At 43.1% G+C, this 18388-nt stretch overlaps 1 protein-coding gene across 24 annotated transcripts in view; it reads right to left on the minus strand.

Annotated features, from left to right (window-relative positions):
* LOC130267707 (uncharacterized) overlaps positions 1 to 18388 on the minus strand; it is a 382496-nt gene that overhangs the window by 249886 nt on the left and 114222 nt on the right. For 17 of the 24 annotated variants that reach the window (XR_008843252.1, XR_008843250.1, XR_008843249.1 and 14 more), the window contains 2 exons: positions 3795 to 4060; positions 2213 to 2389 (listed from right to left, as the gene is read on the minus strand). The exons of 3 other annotated variants lie outside the window; for them this stretch is intronic. Coding sequence is in view for 13 of the 21 variants with exons in the window: in XM_056517804.1 (XP_056373779.1) it covers positions 2213 to 2389; positions 3795 to 3849 (232 nt within the window). In the remaining 8 variants the exon portion in view is untranslated. The remainder of the gene's footprint in view (positions 1 to 2212; positions 2390 to 3794; positions 4061 to 18388) is intronic. 4 more of the 24 variants (XM_056517803.1, XM_056517800.1, XM_056517797.1 and 1 more) reach the window with 1 other exon arrangement.

An 18388-nucleotide genomic window follows, 5' to 3' on the forward strand; every position in this document is an offset into this window, starting at 1 on the left:
GTGTAAAAAAATGCTTCACTTACATCTACAATGATAAATGTGGGCCTCACTCTTTGAGAAAGCCAGTCCCTTATGCAGGCAAAGTTTCGCAGTTGGACAGGGAAGTGTGCCATTTAGGAGGTTTAGATTGGCCCAGCATCCAATGCCTCCTTATAGTGTCTATTAACTGAGGAATCTTCTTGACATAGATGAACATGATTGTTCTAACTTAGCCTTTACTAGTGTATTTAATGTAATTGTACATTGTAATGACACCTTTCATTTTACCATGAAATGTAGTTTTAGGCAGTTTTTACTGACTCATTTACTAAAAGTGGAGTGTAGATTTCGTTGTTAGGTTTTTTTCCTGACAAGTATTTTTACATGTTATTTAATAATATTGCGCTTTTCCCTATGTTTTGCTTTTTTATAAAATCTGCTTGGAAAAGCCTTAGTAAATGAGGCCCAGGTGACTTTTTGATAAATGTTTATGATTTTTTTTTACTAACATTTGATAGGCCATATCGCAGGAACCCCGCGATCTCCGGGCCAGCTGCGGCAGCAACCGGAACACGGAAGCTTGGAGCTTCCGCATTCATGACGTCACACCACCTCCATTCATGTCTATGGGAGGGGGCATAGTACGAAGCCGTCACACCTCCTATTCTAGACATGAATGGAGGGGGTGTGGTCACCAGTCATCCGGCATACCGGATACACATTTTTCCTCCCATCATGTCTCTATGGCAACTAAGCATTGTGTCGAGAGACATGACGGGAAGTTTTCCACACTTAATATACAGGGAATTGAGAGAGTTGTCCCTAAGACAAGAGGTGGTAATGCCTAAAAAAATTATTGGATAGAGAAATTTTTGGGATCATAAAGTTAAAAAACAGATTTCCGGATGGTCTTAATCGCAGGCAAAATAAGAATATAAGAATATTGTTGAACTTATATATGCAGGTTGTTATATATTGTCTGTAAATATAATATTATGGATTAACATGTATTTTATGCAACAGATTCATCTTTACATTCTTCATATATTCTCTCTAGTTGCTAGTGACTACAGCCATAATTTGGTATTACTTGTTTGGGTTACCGACACTGTTTTTCAGAATATTTATATATATTTACAATTTTTTTTCTTATTATTCATAGATAACATTATTTATATTATGAGCTATATATTATATATGTTAGCATATATTGCTATCTGGAATACACCAGCTCCCTTTATAATATGATTATTTTATTGTAATTTTTTCACTTGCCGATTTTATGCGTTTTTCTATTCTCCTGTGTGAACTATGCTCTATATTTCTGCTGGGCTTTCTTTTGTAATTGTTACGCCTAGCGCTCCGGGTCCCCGCTCCTCCCCGGAGCGCGTACGGCGTCTCTCTCTCCGCAGCGCCCCGGTCGGTCCCGCTGACCGGGAGCGCTGCACTGTCATGGCCGTCGGGGATGCGATTCGCACAGCGGGACGCGCCCGCTCGCGAATCGCATCCCAGGTCACTTACCCGTTCCCGTCCCCTGCTGTCATGTGCTGGCGCGCGCGGCTCCGCTCTCTAGGGCGCGCGCGCGCCAGCTCCCTGAGACTTAAAGGGCCAGTGCACCAATGATTGGTGCCTGGCCCAATTAGCTTAATTGGCTTCCACCTGGTCCCTGACTATATCGGACCTCCTCCCATGCACTCCCTTGCCGGATCTTGTTGCCTTGTGCCAGTGAAAGCGTTTTGTGTGTCCTAAGCCTGTGTACCAGAACTTCTGCTATCCACCCTGACTACGAACCTTGCCGCCTGCCCCCGACCTTCTGCTACGTCCGACCTTGCTTCTGTCTACTCCCTTGTACCGCGCCTATCGTCAGCAGCCAGAGAGGTTGAGCCGTTGCTAGTGGATACGACCTGGTCACTACCGCCGCAGCAAGACCATCCCGCTTTGCGGCGGGCTCTGGTGAAAACCAGTAGTGACTTAGAACCGGTCCACTAGCACGGTCCACGCCAATCCCTCTCTGGCACAGAGGATCCACCTCCTGCCAGCCGGCATCGTGACAGTAATGTCAAAGGAGGAAGGTTGGAAGACAGGGGAGTGTCCAACACTTGAGACAGGTGTCTTGCATTATCTATTAGTGACTCCTCCTTCTCTTTCCTTACTTAAACAACCTTAGTGTTTTTTATCCTTTGTATGACTAAGGCTGTGAATTAGCAGCCGAAACGCGTCACCTGGCCTGTACCTGTATTTAATCTGCAAATAAATCCTCTTGAATTCACCGACTCAAGCACCGGACCTTTTCGTTTTTGATTGACCAGAGTAACTATCTGACTCTGGTTGGCATCGGTCCGACTGGGATACAGGAGCTCCCGTTTTGAAATTTTCCAGCCAGATTCATCAGCCGTAATGTAAAAGCAGCCTAAGAGGACATAATATAAATGCTTCAAAATTTGGGTTATTTGTGTGATCTTCAAAATTTTGCAACAATGTTAATGGAGAACACCAGACCATAAAAATTGTCCTGGTAGTAAAAATATAAAGATGTACATACCTTCCTCCGCTCCCCCGGTATCTCCGGTAACCGGCTCCGGTCTCCGCCGCAATCCACTCCCTGGTTGCCGGTGGTCGGATGAATCAGCCAATCATCAGCCGCAGCGCAGTCTGACTCGGCCGGCGATAGGCTGAGCGGCAGTGTGAAAACGCTTCAGGACACAAAATTCTTCACTACACCGGCACCTGCAGCCGGGGCCGAAAACGTCACACTGCCGCTCAGCCTATCGCCGGCCGAGTCGGACTGCGCTGCGGCTGGTGATTGGCTGATTCATCCGACCACCGGCAACCAGGAAGTGGATTGCGGCGGAGACCGAAGACGGTTACCGGAGGCCCCGGGGGAGCGGAGGAAGGTATGTTCATCTTTATTTTTCTACTGACGGCACTATGGGGGACAATTTTTATGGTCTGGAGTTCTCCTTTAAGACAAAGTGAGAGTCTATGGACTCAGCTTTCTGAGCAGAGCAGAATGGAAGGGAAACATTCCTCAGACTGATCCAATCTTCTGGCAAATCTTCATGGTATGTTAGAAGTTTGTTTAAAAGCTTAAGTACACTTTAATGGGCACAGCTTGTTCATTTCTACTTCAATGTATTAATCGACCTATTATAACATGGATATCGGACCTCTGATCTGGTTTATATCTTCATTAATGTGATAGTGTTCCTTAAAGAAGCAATTCAGGAATTTATACATTCATATTTTTTTCAGTCTAGGCTATTATTGGAGAACAATGTAAAGGTTCTGCCGTGGTTAAAATGGAGAACCAAAAGGGATGTGGAGTATTGTGCTGGAGTGAGCGTGAGCGAGAAGATACTAAACTAGTACATGGATTGCAAGATAAAACTTAACAGGAAAGATTAAAGGACCTTAACATGTAACAAGAAAGAAGAGACAGAGAGGATATGATAGAGACTTTTAAATACATAAAGGGAATCAACACTGTAAAGGAGGAGAGCATATTTAAGAAAAACTACCACAAGAGGACATTGTTTTAAATTAGAGGGGCAAAGGTTTAAAAGTAATATCAGGAAGCATTACTTTACTGAGAGAGTAGTGGATGCATGGAATAGCCTTCCTGCAGAAGTGGTAGCTGCAAATACAGTGAAGGAGTTTAAGCATGCATGGGATAAGCATAAGGCTATCCTTCATATAAGATAGGGTCAGGGACTATTGATAGGATTCAGACTATTGGGCAGACTAGATGGGCCAAATGGTTCTTATCTGCCGAAACATTCTATATTTCTATGTTCTTGTGTATGCCTTGTGCTTACCTGTTTTACCTGATGTGGCAGGCATGGTTTTCAGCCATATTGATTGCAATTCCATTACTGAAATAATTTCCTAATGCTGCCTACATTTCCCATGAATCCTCTGGCTTTGCAGAGAGAGGGGGTGGAGTCTGATCACTGCACCTGGTCATCTAATGAGGCTGCTGGTGCTGGAGGTCACCCAGTTGAACTGATGACTCTATGTGCTGTTGGATAGGGGTCACCTCTTCTCTAAACAGGCAGATGATAACTTTATAATTTCTTGTCTTCTATTCAAAGATTCAAAATCACAGGGAAACTCCCGCCATCCAGTTTATAGTGGAGGTGTAAAATAGAAAGAAAGAAAGAAATGAGATAAATAGATATGATATAAGTAGATAGATAGATAAAATAGGAAAAAAATGCAGCACACAAAAGTGTCTTCAGTGGCTATTTATTCCATCTTTAGCAAGAATTACTAAAAAGTGCAATGTTTTGGTAGTCTCACACCACCATCTTCAGGCATAGTGCAATGAACAAACACTGGCTCTTAAATAGCCACAAATGACATCACTTAATTAGTACATCACTCAATTAGTGAGATAATCAATTTACATAAATCCATAAAAATATAAAGTGCATACATATCATCCAAGCATATACAGTGGTCCCTCAACATACGATGGTAATTTGTTCCAAATGAGCCATCGTTTGTTGAATCCATCGTATGTTGAGGGATTCGTGCAATGTAAAGTATAGGAAGCTGTACTCACCTGTCCCGCCGCTCGAGATGGTGTCCCCGGGCCTCCGCTGGGCTCTCTGCTGTCTTCTCCGGTCCTCCGCTGTCTTCTCCGGTCCTCTGCTGTCTTCTCCGGTCCTCTGCTTTCTTCCGCAAGGCCTTACTGGGCCTGCGTAGCGACGTCATTACGCCGCTGCGTACGCCATTCCTATTGGATGACGTGCGCAGCAGCGTATTGATGTCATCGGAGAGGGCCGAGAAGACACCGGAAGACCAGTGCTGGACCCGGAGGGCACCCCGGAGCATCATGGAGGGGTAAGTAATACTTACCGCACCACACGGGGAACATTAAGCTGCTATCCGGCAGCAGCTTAAGCATTTGGCGCTGCCGGATAGCACTTAATGCGATGGCCCCGACATAAAAAAGCATCTTATGTCGATGCTGACATCGACATGCGATGGCCTCTGAGAGGCCATCGTATGTCGATTTGATCATATGTCGGGGCTATCGTAGGTCGGGGGGTCACTGTACAGGATTCCATGTGTACATCAGTGATTCAGAAAAGTGCATTATGTATATAAAATGTGTAAACAATAAGTTATCACCCTTTAACTTCTCCATATTTACCAAATATGAGGTGCATGTGCAATTAAAAACATAGATCCGGTCAGATATTGGGGGCAGAACACTCACCATTCAACTGTACATGTCGGTATGACTGTAAGTTAGCGTGGGATAAGATCCACTGCGCCGATGCAGGCGAAAGGACGTGCCTGCACATCGGTGGGGCCAGATCTGCATCATAGATCACATGAACAGAATAGACCAATCAACAGGTGGCATCGCATAACCATAGTATTCGCAAGCTCTGCGGTTTGCGCATGCGCATACGCAGTATAGAACTTCAGGCACTTGTGGTGGTGTGGTGCAATTATATGTCCCTTGTAGAGGGGTGTTATTAGTGATACTGGTCTGTGTATTGTGGTTTTATTTTCTTACAGTATGATGGTATTATTTTGTCACTGCAGGAGTGATATTTTTCTGAGCCCGATACTATAATATCCAGCGCATTCCACGGTGAGAGGAGGGGTGGGGGGTTCCAGGCCTTGACCTGTGTAAGGGGCCCTTGAATTCCTGATGGCAGCCCTGGCTAGGGGTCTCCGGTAGGACATGAGTGGTTGAGACTGGAATTCTTCAATGTCGGGAAAGCTATTTTGGATGATGTGCCAATATTTCCTCACTGTATTGGCTATTCTATTGGCACTGGGACTGTAAGTTGTAACAAATGGTAGACATATAATGGATTTGGTGGATCTTGTGGTGGAAAGTAGGTGTTCCCTAACCATTACCATAACTTTCTGTTTACTTAGTTCTACTAGGGCAGAGGGATAGCCCCTACTTGTGAAGTTTTTCGCCATGGTCTCCAATGTCGGTATGATATTGCCCTCTCTGCTGACAATACGTCGAGCCCTCATGATTTGGCATGTCGGCAGAGAGCGTGCAACATGTTTAGGATGGTAGCTGTCATATTTCAATAAGGAGTTACAATCTGTACTCTTAGTAAAGAGATCTGTGTGTAGTTGATTTTCGAGAAAAGTCCACAAAAGTGTGGGACCAGGTAAGTGTGAATTGAATGTGTGAACTAATCTGGTTCAAAAAAGTGTGAAATAGTTGTAAATCAATCAGTCTTGCTGCCTCTCCAGAACAGGAACACATCATCTATGTATCGTCACCACCTCAGTACATGGCTGAAGTGGGGCAATACATAGATGAAGGACTCCTCCATGGCACCCACCAAGATGTTTGCATAAGTGGGCACCACGTTAGTGCCCATAGCGGTCCCCACTATTTGGGCATACAGTTGGTCGTTAAATGAGAAGTAATTATTTTCCAAAATGATCGTAAGCAAAGTAATCCGAAAATTCCTTTTTTTCTGGAGTGAAATCTAGGGCTATGACATTATGTACTGCTTGAATTCCCTGATCGTGAGGTATTGAGATATAGAGACTGGAAATGTCTAAGGTGGCTAGAATAATGTCATCTAAAATTGTTACTTGTTGCAATTGTACAAGGAAATCAAAGGTGTCGAATGTATGATTTTGCTGTAGTAGCATAACACCTGAGTACTTGGTCTAGGAAGATGGAAAGGTGACTTGTAACAGAATCCCTCCCGGAGACAATAGGTCTACCGGGAGGGTCAATCAGTATTTTAGGCAGGATGTATAGAAGTGGAGTTTTTGGATGGGATACCAGAAGGTATTGGTATCATTCATCAATAATGCCATCTGACAGGGCATCCTATAGTACTATCTTAATTTTGTTTTCTATTTGTGGTCTTGGATCCTGTTGTAGTAGCTGATATGTGGTGTTGTCATTGAGCTGTCTTAAGACTTCTGCAATGTATTTGGACCGATCCATGATCACAATGATATATGATGGTATATGATTAAAGGTCCCAACTTTGTACACCCAGGCACGGGTCAGGTTTTTCCAATCCGGTCATATCTCACGTGTACGTGATCTATGTCCTTAGTTGCCCGTGCAATTACATTTATGTAGGTGAAACTGCTCTCATGTTTAAACATGGAATCAACCAACACCGTTACTCAATAACAAAAACAACATCCTAACCTACCAGTCTCCAAACATTTTTTAGAGGCTGGACATATTGAGAAAGACTTGAAATTTACATTGCTTGACCACATTCCCCCCCCCCCCCCCCCTTAAATTTGGTGGAGACCGTACCAGTCTTTTAAAAAAAATGTGAGTTGCGTTGGATCCACAGACTCAACTCCCTGCGACCCCATGGCTTAAATTTGGAATTTGTGGTAACTCCAGGAATTTAAATGTATCTTAAAGGAATGGGCTATTATATTGTACGTTACCGTTAGCAACCATCAGTGTCCTATGTATATATTATGTAAATGTTTTATCATTTATGCCAATCTTGTATTTTCCATCATAACTTTGTATCTCATGCCAATGTTTTTATCTATTTTTAGATCACATTCAAGAGGAGGCGACATACTGAAAAAAGGAGAAGCCGGGAATGAATATGAAGCATCCAATATGTGCACTCTACACTTTTTACATATTTTATGCCTGTACTTTATTTCTATATGTATCACTGAATGCAGAATCATTTTTATCGTAAATTGTTTGCACCTTGTTAATTAATTGAATTGCTGTACACTTCCTGTATAAATACTCTGTCAGTATCACTGATCGCTGAGCTTGAGTAAGGCTGCAAGCGGGCAGCTGAAACATCGCTTTTTGATGTCAGGTCAATAAACATTTACACATTCATCTTATTGGAGTGCTGCGGTTCCTTTCTTTGGTGTAGAATAGATAGATATAAGATAGATAGACATATAGATAGCAATGGGAAGATAGCACTGCTTGAAAAAGACTGGTGGAGCCCAGTCAAAACGTCACTTGCTGTGAAAACACTTTTTGATATGGAATAAATCACAAGTTTTTTTAACTTTAATTTTGTGTGCTGCGGATTCCTCTTTTTCTGATTAGACATATAGATAGATATGAGATAGATAGATATGAGATAGACATATAGATAGATAGATATTAGATAGATAGATAGATAGATAGATAGATATGAGATAGATAGATATGAGATAAGTAGATAGGTAGGTAGGTAGATAGCAGAAAAAATCTTGTCCACAGCACCAAATTCCATAAAAAGTGTAGGTTTTATTCCATAACAGGTGTCAATACAGCAGCAACATTTCAGTCAGCTCAACCTGACCTTTCTCAAGCAGGTTGAGCTGACTGAAACGTTGCTGCTGTATTGACACCTGTTATGGAATAAAACCTACACTTTTTATGGAATTTGGTGCTGTGGACAAGATTTTTTCTGCTGTTTAAATAATTTTTGATCCAAGGATCCAGGATCTGCGAGCACCTCCTTACGACTATATTGGACCTGGATGTGCTGTTCTTTTACTATTTTAGGTAGGTAGATAGATATGAGATAGAAAGATAGAAATGAGATCGATAGATAGATAAAGGAATATGAGAGACATATGAGAAAGATATATAGACAGACAGATATGATAGAAATAGATAGATATTATAGGGATAGATAGATAGACATATAGATAGATATGAGATAGATAGATAGATAGATAGATAGATATGAGATAGGTAGATAGATAGAGGAATATTTAGAGCCCACAGAAACATTAAATGGATTGTCTGGGTTTTCAGGCTGTGTTCACATGTTCAGGTTTTTCATTGCACTTATTGAATATAAAGCCAGAAATAAATTGTGTGTTCACTGGTTATGATCTGTACTTGGCTTTGTATTAAATTATTGCAATTAAAAACCCGACCTTCTGAATACTCACTTAAAGGGGTTGTGCGCTGCCCTGGCTTTCGGAGCTCCGCACGCAGCGTCCGGAAGTTCATTACACTTACTGTGTGCGGGCTTCCGTGTTCGCGGCCGCCGGGTGTGACGTCATGCCCGCCCCCTCGTGACGTCATGCCCGTCCCCTCAATGAAAGTCTATGGGAAGGGGGTGCGACCGCTGTCACACCCCCCTTCACATAGACTTTGGTAGAGGGGGCGGGCGTGATGTCACGAGGGGGCCGGGCGTGACGTCATGCCCGCCCCCTCTACCAAAGTCTATGTGAAGGGGGGCGTGACAGCGGTCGCACCCCCTTCCCATAGACTTTCATTGAGGGGGCGGGCATGACGTCACGAGGGGGCCGGGCGTGACGTCACACCCGGCGGCCGCGAACACGGAAGCCCGCACACAGCGTTCGGAGTAATGAACTTCCGGACGCTGCGTGCAGAGCTCCGAAAGCCAGAGCAGCGCACAACCCCTTTAAGATGGGTGGCTTATCTCCACCTCCTGGAGCCCTGACCAATCAGATGTTTGGAGAGGTTGTAATATGTTGCAATATGTGATGGTAAGAACAGCGCCAGGTTGCTACAATGTAGAAACCATACTGTATCAGTGACTGCAGAATCCTTTACAATACAGTGACATAACACACATATGTCACAGCCAAGTCTTCTCCTTTCCCTATAACACTTCCATCTTTCTTGCCCACAGATTTAACTATTCACCTTAACCCACCTGGCACATGATGTTCCCGTCACCTTTCTGTAACAAAGAGAATTACACTAAAACAGGAATAATGATAGAAGATTAAAAACCCTGATATATCTATGCAAGAAGACAAAATGTTCCAGAGAGGAGATAAAAACTGATGATGAAACGAAAACAATCCTGTGACCCCATCTGGAGGGTGAAGACTGACACATCTCTGTAGGGTGAGTGATAGTTTAGAGAGTAGGGGGTGAGCCATACATAAAGGGGCAGATTTATTTTTGCAAATGCGCCAGAAATCTGGTGTAATTTGCACCATAAAAAAACAAATGTCATAAATGACACTTTTTAGATATTTGTGCACCTTATTTAAAAAATGGGGGTTTTGTTTATCAGGAAATGAGCCATGTTCACATGCCATAAAAATAAACAAAGGTCATATTTAAGTCACGGACATATTTTTGGGCAATTATGGAAAAAAAAAAAAGCTTAAAAAAAATGGCTGATAAAATATGGCTGTGAACATGGCCTCAATGTGCCAGATTTACCAAACAGTATAAGTCACTGATATATGCAGTGCATAAGACTAACTTAAATGACACGGTCTAAGAATTATCCAGTTTTCAGTCATCCAGGAATAAAAATTATATTTGGAGACGCTTTCCGAGTGGTTAAACAAACCCAAAAAATTACAGTTTTTCAGATCTCCTAGATAGTCTTTGTAGTCTAGACCTGCCCCCACGGAGCTGACAGAAAGCAATATGGGTGGGGTCCAGACTACACAACCAATTCAGCTGTGTGGTATTGAAATCCTTTCAATTAAGAAATAAATATACTGAATTGTAAGTTGCAAATTGGTCTAATTTTAGCCTAACCTGCTATTTATTAAAATACAATTTCAAAGTGAACCTTGTTTCTAAGCGTTTTGCATAGCCTTGGAATGATGGCTATGGCGTAGATGGCCTCCAAAGACAACAATAGCAATCAGCACACCAGAACCACAGAACTTCCCCTCATTCATTTTCTCGCCGGTTATGTATTTTCTCAGTTTTAGGGGGCGAGGGGTGGGGGGGGGGGGTTTGAGACGAAAACTAATGAGGTTACTAATGTGGTTGAAATACAATTCCGTTTTTTTTTTCTACCCGCTGAAAGAACTACAGAAAACTAAAAAGTGAATTTGAACTCAGTCTTTCTACACTCCAGCACACCTACGCTGCCATACCACAAAGCTCTAATACACTGATTCTGCCAAACTATTGTCAGAACAAGGTCTAAAATGCAGATAAACCTTAAGGTTCTCAGGCTGAACAACCCACGTTTCCCAGAGACAGAGAGAATGAGTTAGAAATGCTGGCTGCATCATCCTGAGACTGGACCAAAAACTCACTTCTTAAGGGGGTACTCTGCCCCAAGACATCTTATCTCATATCCAAAGGATAGGGGATAAGATGTATGATCATGGGGGTCCCACCACTGGGGACCCCCACAATCTCGGCTGTGTCACCCCAGACATTTGGAAAGGGGATAAGATGTCTAGGGACGGAGTACCCCTTTAAAATAAGACCACAATAACAGATATTGAAAACCCCTAAACAGAGCCCAACAGAGGGAGGTATACTTGTACCTCATGGGTCCATTGGTCTTAGCCATTAAATATACTTCTGGTCCATGTCCGACTGGGGTTCTTTGGATCCACCAGAGAGGAGGACCATCAAACTACAGTGGTCCCTCAAGTTACAATATTAACTGGTTCCAGGATGACTACTGTATGTTGAAACCATTGTATGTTGAGACCATAACTCCATGGAAACCTGCCAATTGGTTCTGAAGCCCCCAAAATGTCATCCAAAAATATAGTAATAAAAATAAGTAGATAACTAATATAGATAAAGAAAGTCCTTACATATAAATGTAAGAAAGAGCTGCTGGGAGCTGTAAATCACTGTCTATGTAGAGGACAGGAGCTTCTTCAGGGTCCTGTACAGTACACACAGTGTCCTAAAAAAGTTACATGGAGCAGCCCTCACTTGGTGTCCAAAGGAGCAGCAAACCCAGTTACAGGTAACATGTAATACCACAGAACATGTAATACCTCCCTGTACTGTAGCACACGCTTCAGTAATACAGGTGTTACCAGTAAAATGCCCATTATTATTGGTCAGTTCTTCCAGACATTGACATGTTTTGCAGATCTGGACTGTCCATAGCACTGTATGTTAAGTCTGGTTTCAAGTTACAATGGTCCAGAAAAGACCATCATATGTTTAAACTGTTGTATGTTGAGGGATCCCTGTATAGAGAACATGTGCTCATACATGTTATCACTGTACACAAAGGACATATAATCAATTAGGTCTTATAAAGTATTTGTGAATCATCCCATAAGTTATAGACCTTAATGGCACGATATTGTAGCAAATATTCAAACGAGAACTTTGAAGGCCAAATTGGAGAAGGGTTTCCTTGTGAAGAGCAGTTGAACCTGGGTTAGTTGGTCCTGAGACAAGCACCATACGGAAGGGATATGCAATGGTCTCCGTTACTTTTGTCCAATCGAAAGGGAGTCAAGTTCAGATACCCAAATCTGGAACGGCGGAAATAGGCATTTTCAATTTAAAAAGTGCTATATGCTAGACAGTGCTCCCTGGGAAAAAGACATGCAAATTAGTTCTCCTCTAATAGGACAAACGCTGGCATTCTAGCACCGCCTATTGAAGATAGCTATCCTATAAATTGATGACCCACAAAAGTGCCTTAAAACATGACTAAGGATTATCAGCCAAATCAGAATCTCTTAACCCCTTAAGGACAATGGACGTACTCCTACGCCCCCGTTTCCGAGTCCTTAAGGACCGAGGACGTAGGAGTACGTCCTGTCCATTCCCAGCCCCCCGCCACTAGCCGGAGGGGAGCCGGTGCCCAGGGGAGTCATTATGCCCCCCCATGTCGGCGATTCCAGGTCAGTCGGGTCTCCAGTGACCCGGAATTACTGGCTGATCGGGGCTATCAGAGACGGCCACGAACAGCCATAGCCAGCAGGGGTGAGGTGGCACTGGTGCCACATCTCACGATCGCCCTGATTCGTCGGCCGGTTTACCGGCCGACCAATCAAGGCACCTGCTGCGGGTGTCACTCCCGCAACCCACTACGCCCCACTTCCGGAGGACATGAGCGGGTGCGGGAAGATGACCCCGGGAGCTGGGGACCCCGATCCCCGGCGTCAATGTTGGGATCGGGGCCCCAGGAGCAGCGGCGGCAGCTAGGGACTGACCTATGTCCCGGAGCAGCAGGAGGTGAGTGACAGCCTCCTGCTGTTGCTTAGCAACAGCTCCCAGCATGCAAAAAGGGCATGCTGCGAGCTCTAGTTATGCAACAGCAGGAGGCAGACCACCACAACTCCGAGTATTCCCTTATGGGCATGCTGGGACTTTTTAGTTTTGCAACAGCTGGAGGCACATTTTTTCTATGGAAAAGTCCCAGCTTGCACAATCAGCTAAAGTTCATGCTGGGAGTTGTAGTGGTGCATCTGCTGGTTGCATAACTACAACTCCCAGCATGCCCGTTGGCTGTCGGTGACTGCTGAGAGTTGTAGTTTTGCAACAGCTGAAGGCAGTTAAGTAGCAAACCAGTGTGTCTCCAGCTGTTGCATAACTACAATCCCCAGCCAAAGTAGTATGCCTCCAGCTGTTGCATAACTACAGGACCCAGCATGCCCTTCCGCTGTCCGTACATACTCGGTGTTTCACAACCAGTCTGCCTCCAGCTGTTGCAAAACTACAACTCCCAGCATGCACTGATAGACCGTACATGCTGGGAGTTGTAGTTTTGCAAATGCTGGATGTTTCTCCCCCACCCAATGTGAATGTACAGGGTACACTCACATGGGCTGAGGTATACAGTAAGTATCCGGCTGCAAGTTTGAGCTGCGGCAAATTTTCTGCCGCAGCTCAAACTGCCAGCAAGAAACTACTGTGAACCCCCGCCCGTGCGACTGTACCCTAAAAACACTACACTACACTAACACAAAATAAAATAAAAAGTAAAAAACACTACATATACACATACCCCTACACAGCCCCCCTCCCCATCCCAATAAAAATAAAAAAAAGTCTGGTACGCCACTGTTTCCAAAACGGAGCCTCCAGCTGTTGCAAAACAACTACTCCCAGTATTGCCGGATAGCCACTGACTGTCTAGGCATGCTGGGAGTTTTACAACAGTTGGAGGCACCCTGTTTGGGAATCACTGGCGTAGAATACCCCTATGTCCACCCCTATGCAAGTCCCTAATTTAGGCCTCAAATGCGCATGGCGCTCTCACTTTGGAGCTCTGTCGTATTTCAAGGCAACAGTTTAGGGCCACATATGGGGTATCACTGTACTTGGGAGAAATTGTGTTACAAATTTGGGGGGGTATTTTCTGCTATTACCCTTTTTAAAAATGTAAAATTTTTGGGAAAACAAGCATTTTAGGTAAAAAAAATATAATTTTTTTTACATATGCAAAAGTCGTGAAACACCTGTGGGGTATAAAGGTTCACATTACCCCTTGTTACGTTCCCCGAGGGGTCTAGTTTCCAAAATGGTATGCCATGTGTTTTTTTGGTTCTGGCACCATAGGGGCTTCCTAAATGCGGCATGCTCCTAGAGCAAAATTTCCTTCCAAACAGCCAAAATGGGACTCCTTCTCTTCTGAGACCTGTAGTGCACCAGCAGAGCATTTTTCACCCCCATATGGGGTGTTTTCTGAATCGGGAGAAATTGTTCTTCAAATTTTGGGGGGTATTTTCTGCTTTAACCCTTTGTAAAAATGTTAATTTTTTGGGAAACCAAGCATTTTAGGTACATTTTTTTTTTTTTTACTTATGCAAAAGTCGTGAAACCCCTGTGGGGTATTAAGGTTCACTTTACCCCTTGTTACGTTCCCCAAGGGGTCTAGTTTCCAAAATGGTATATGTGTTTTTTTTTTTTTTTTGCTGTCCTGGCACCATAGGGGCTTCCTAAATGCGGCATGCCCCCAGAGCAAAATTTCCTTCAAAAAAGCCAAATGTGACTTCTTCTCTTCTGAGACCTGTAATGCGCCAGCAGAGCACTTTTCACCCCCATATGGGGTGTTTTCTGAATCGGTAGAAATTGGGATTCAAATTTTGGGGGGTATATTCTGCTTTAACCCTTTGTAAAAATGTAAATTTTTGGGGAAACCAAGCATTTTAGGTACATTTTTTTTTCATTTACTTATGCAAAAGTCGTGAAACCCCTGTGGGGTATTAAGGCTCACTTTACCCCTTGTTACGTTCCCCAAGGGGTCTAGTTTCCAAAATGGTATGCCATGTGGTTTTTTTTTTTGCTGTCCTGGCACCATAGGGGCTTCCTAAATGCGGCATGCCCCCAGAGCAAAATTTCCTTCAAAAAAAGCCAAATGTGACTCCTTCTCTTCTGAGACCTGTAGTGCGCCAGCAGAGCCCTTTTCACCCCCATATGGGATGTTTTCTGAATCAGGAGAAATTGGGCTTCAAATTTTGGGGGGTATTTTCTGCTATTACCCTTTTTAAAAATGTTGGGAAACCAAGCATTTTAGGTTAAAAAAAAAAATATTTTTTTATATATGCAAAAGTTGTGAAACACCTGTAGGGTATTAAGGTTCACATTACCCCTTTTTACGTTCCCCGAGAAGTCTAGTTTCCAAAATGGTATGCCATGTGTTTTTTTTTTTTTTCTGTTCTGGCACCATAGGGGCTTCCTAAATGCGGCATGCCCCCAGAGCAAAATTTGCTTTCAAAAAGCCAAATGTGACTCCTTCTCTTCTGAGACCTGTAGTGCGCCAGCAGAGAAATTTTCACCCCCATATGGGGTGTTTTCTGAATCGGGAGAAATTGGGCTTCAAATTTTGGGGGGTATTTTCTGCTATTACCCTTTTTAAAAATGTAAAATTTTTGGGAAACCAAGCATTTTAGGTAAAAAAATTATTATTTTTTTATATATGCAAAAGTCGTGAATCACCTGTGGGGTATTAAGGTTCACTTTACCCCTTGTTACATTCCCCGAGGGGTCTAGTTTCCAAAATGGTATGCCATGTGTTTTTTGCTGTCCTGGCACCATAGGGGGCTTCCTAAAGGTGACATGCCCCCCAAAAACCATTTGTCGCTCCTTCCCTTCTGAGCCCTCTACTGCACCTGCTGAACAATTAACATAGACATATGAGGTATGTGCTTACTCGAGAGAAATTGGGTTTCAAATACAAGTAAAAATTTTCTCCTTTTTTTTCTCCCCCTTGCAAAAATTCAAAAATTGGGTCTACAAGAACATGCGAGTGTAAAAAATGAAGATTTTGAATTTTCTCCTTCACTTTGCTGCTATTCCTGTGAAACACCTAAATGGTTAAAGCACTTACTGAATGTCATTTTGAATACTTTGGGGGTGTAGTTTTTATAATGGGGTCTTTTATGGGGTATTTCTAATATGAAGACCCTTCAAATCCACTTCAAAAATGAACTGGTCCCTGAAAAATAGTGAGTTTGAAAATTATGTGAAAAATTTCAAAATTGCTGCTGAACTTTGAAGCCCTCTGGTGTCTTCCAAAAGTAAAAACTCATACATTTTATGATGCAAACATAAAGTAGACATATTGTATATGTGAACCAAAAAAAATGTATTTAGAATATCCATTTTCCTTACAAGCAGAGAGCTTCAAAGTTAGAAAAATGCTAAATTTTCATTTTTTTCATCAAATTTGGGGATTTTTCACCAAGAAAGGATGCAAGTTACCATAAAATTTTACCACTAAGTTAAAGTAGAATATGTCACGAAAAAACAATCTCAGAATCAGAATGATAACTAAAAGCATTCCAGAGTTATTAATGTTTAAAGTGACAGTGGTCAGATTTGCAAAAAACGCTCTGGTCCTTAAGGTGTAAAATGGCCTGGTCCTTAAGGGGTTAAAAGGAAGAAGACATAGACATGAAGATCGGATATTGCACTGTATCAGCTTCAATGGTGGTCCCTTGAGTTCATCCATTTAGAGATATGGGGTTAGTGTGTAGCAATGCTATAAGACAGCTACAAAATGGACTTTATTAAAGTGTTTCAGTTGGTTTAAAAAAAAAATAATTGATGCCGTAGAGAGTCGTAGAAAGTTGATCGAACGGTGTCTCAACTGATCAATCGAATGAGCCGGGAGAGACATGTGCAGCTGAGTGCTTCTCTCTGTGCTCCCTGTGCACATGACTGAGACATAGACATACATTGGGGGTCCGTTTCTCTCAGCTTCTTCTCTCAACTCGTTTCTCATGATCGATATGGGTCTGAACACTCAGACACCGACCAATAATTTTTTTTGATATGTCTCCAAGACAGTATTTCTCAATCAGTGTTCCTCCAGCTGTTGCAAAATTACAGCTCTCGACATGCCCGGACATCCAAAAGCTGTCCTGGCATGTCGGGCATCGTAGTTTTGCAACAGATGGAGGCACCATGGTTGGTTAACACTTATCTAAACCCAAGGGAAGGACAATCCTTTAGCCATAGTTTCCCTAGAGGTTTCCTACACTGGGGGGGTCTTTCCTATCTAAAGTGCTGGTGGCTTTCTGGGCATGCTGGGAGCTGTAGTTCTGCAACAGCTGGAGGCACACTGGTTGGGAAACACTAATCTAAACCCAAGGGAAGGCAATCCTTCAGCCATGGTTTCCCTAAAGTTTTCCTCCACTTGGTGGTTTTTCCTCTCTCCCAGATCATTCTAGTGGACCCCCAGTCCCCGTCACGACCGATTAAACCTTTGTTTAAAGTTTTTTCAGTGTTGTTGTCCTCTTAAATACAAAATGTAGATATAATTCATAAGTAGCCTCCAACTTCAAAGGAGGAATTACTAAGAACATTTTCTGTGCCCTGAGGGATACGCAAATCATTGCCTCCAAGGTTTAACCTACACTTTACAAAACCAGATTTCCTAGAATTTACAGGAGCGTGCGGTAGGGTTTGTCATGCACGGATAGAAAGGTGTGTGTTTGTAGGTTCCTGCTTGGAGGTGATCAATCCAAGGAATGGGCTCCCCTAAAGAAGAAAAAAGAGGGGGAATTCCTTAAAATGTGTGGGAGGAGATGCCCAGAGTTTTATGGGAGGGGATCCCCAGAGGTGCGTGAAGAATATTAGGTCAGATTTTCCTACACAAACAATTGGCACTCACCTCTCTAGTTTCATGTGTCGCTCCAGGGTGGGAACACATTAAACTTTGAGGTTGGGCGGTCGCCAGTATACATCACATCCCAGTGACTCAGACATAAGATTTCTGCAAACAGAACCACTCTGAGCAACCACAATGTCACCCGCTCGTAAAGACGCTGTTACCCTGTCGAACTCCAGGTGAGCTAAAACATCAAAGCGACGAAAGATTTAAGCTTCATGTTTGACACGATTGTAACTATACCCTCCAGGAAACAGACAAAGAAGGTGACAGATCTATTTGGTGCTTAGACAGGATCTTGGAAGTATCAGTCCCTGTATCTCTCACAAAGCTCCTCTGTGCTCCTGGAAGAGCGACACGGAACATAATGTGCCCCATGTCCTGTCATATTCCCATCTGCAGGATATGATACATCCTAATTTACTTTGGGTCACAACTTCCCTTCCAACACCTCCCTTACAGCAACAGTGTCCACGCACAAAAACACAACGCAGCCAAGCATGTACAGGAGCCGTGTCCATTCAACAGGTACCATAGATGAATAAGACGGAGAAACCGGATAAAATCTCACAATAAATTTGTAGATTCATTGCTCAGCAACAGATCAATACACTAAAAACGTATCTTGTATT

Source organism: Hyla sarda, chromosome 4 (genome assembly GCF_029499605.1).
Source record: "Hyla sarda isolate aHylSar1 chromosome 4, aHylSar1.hap1, whole genome shotgun sequence".
Classification (NCBI taxonomy): domain Eukaryota; kingdom Metazoa; phylum Chordata; class Amphibia; order Anura; family Hylidae; genus Hyla; species Hyla sarda.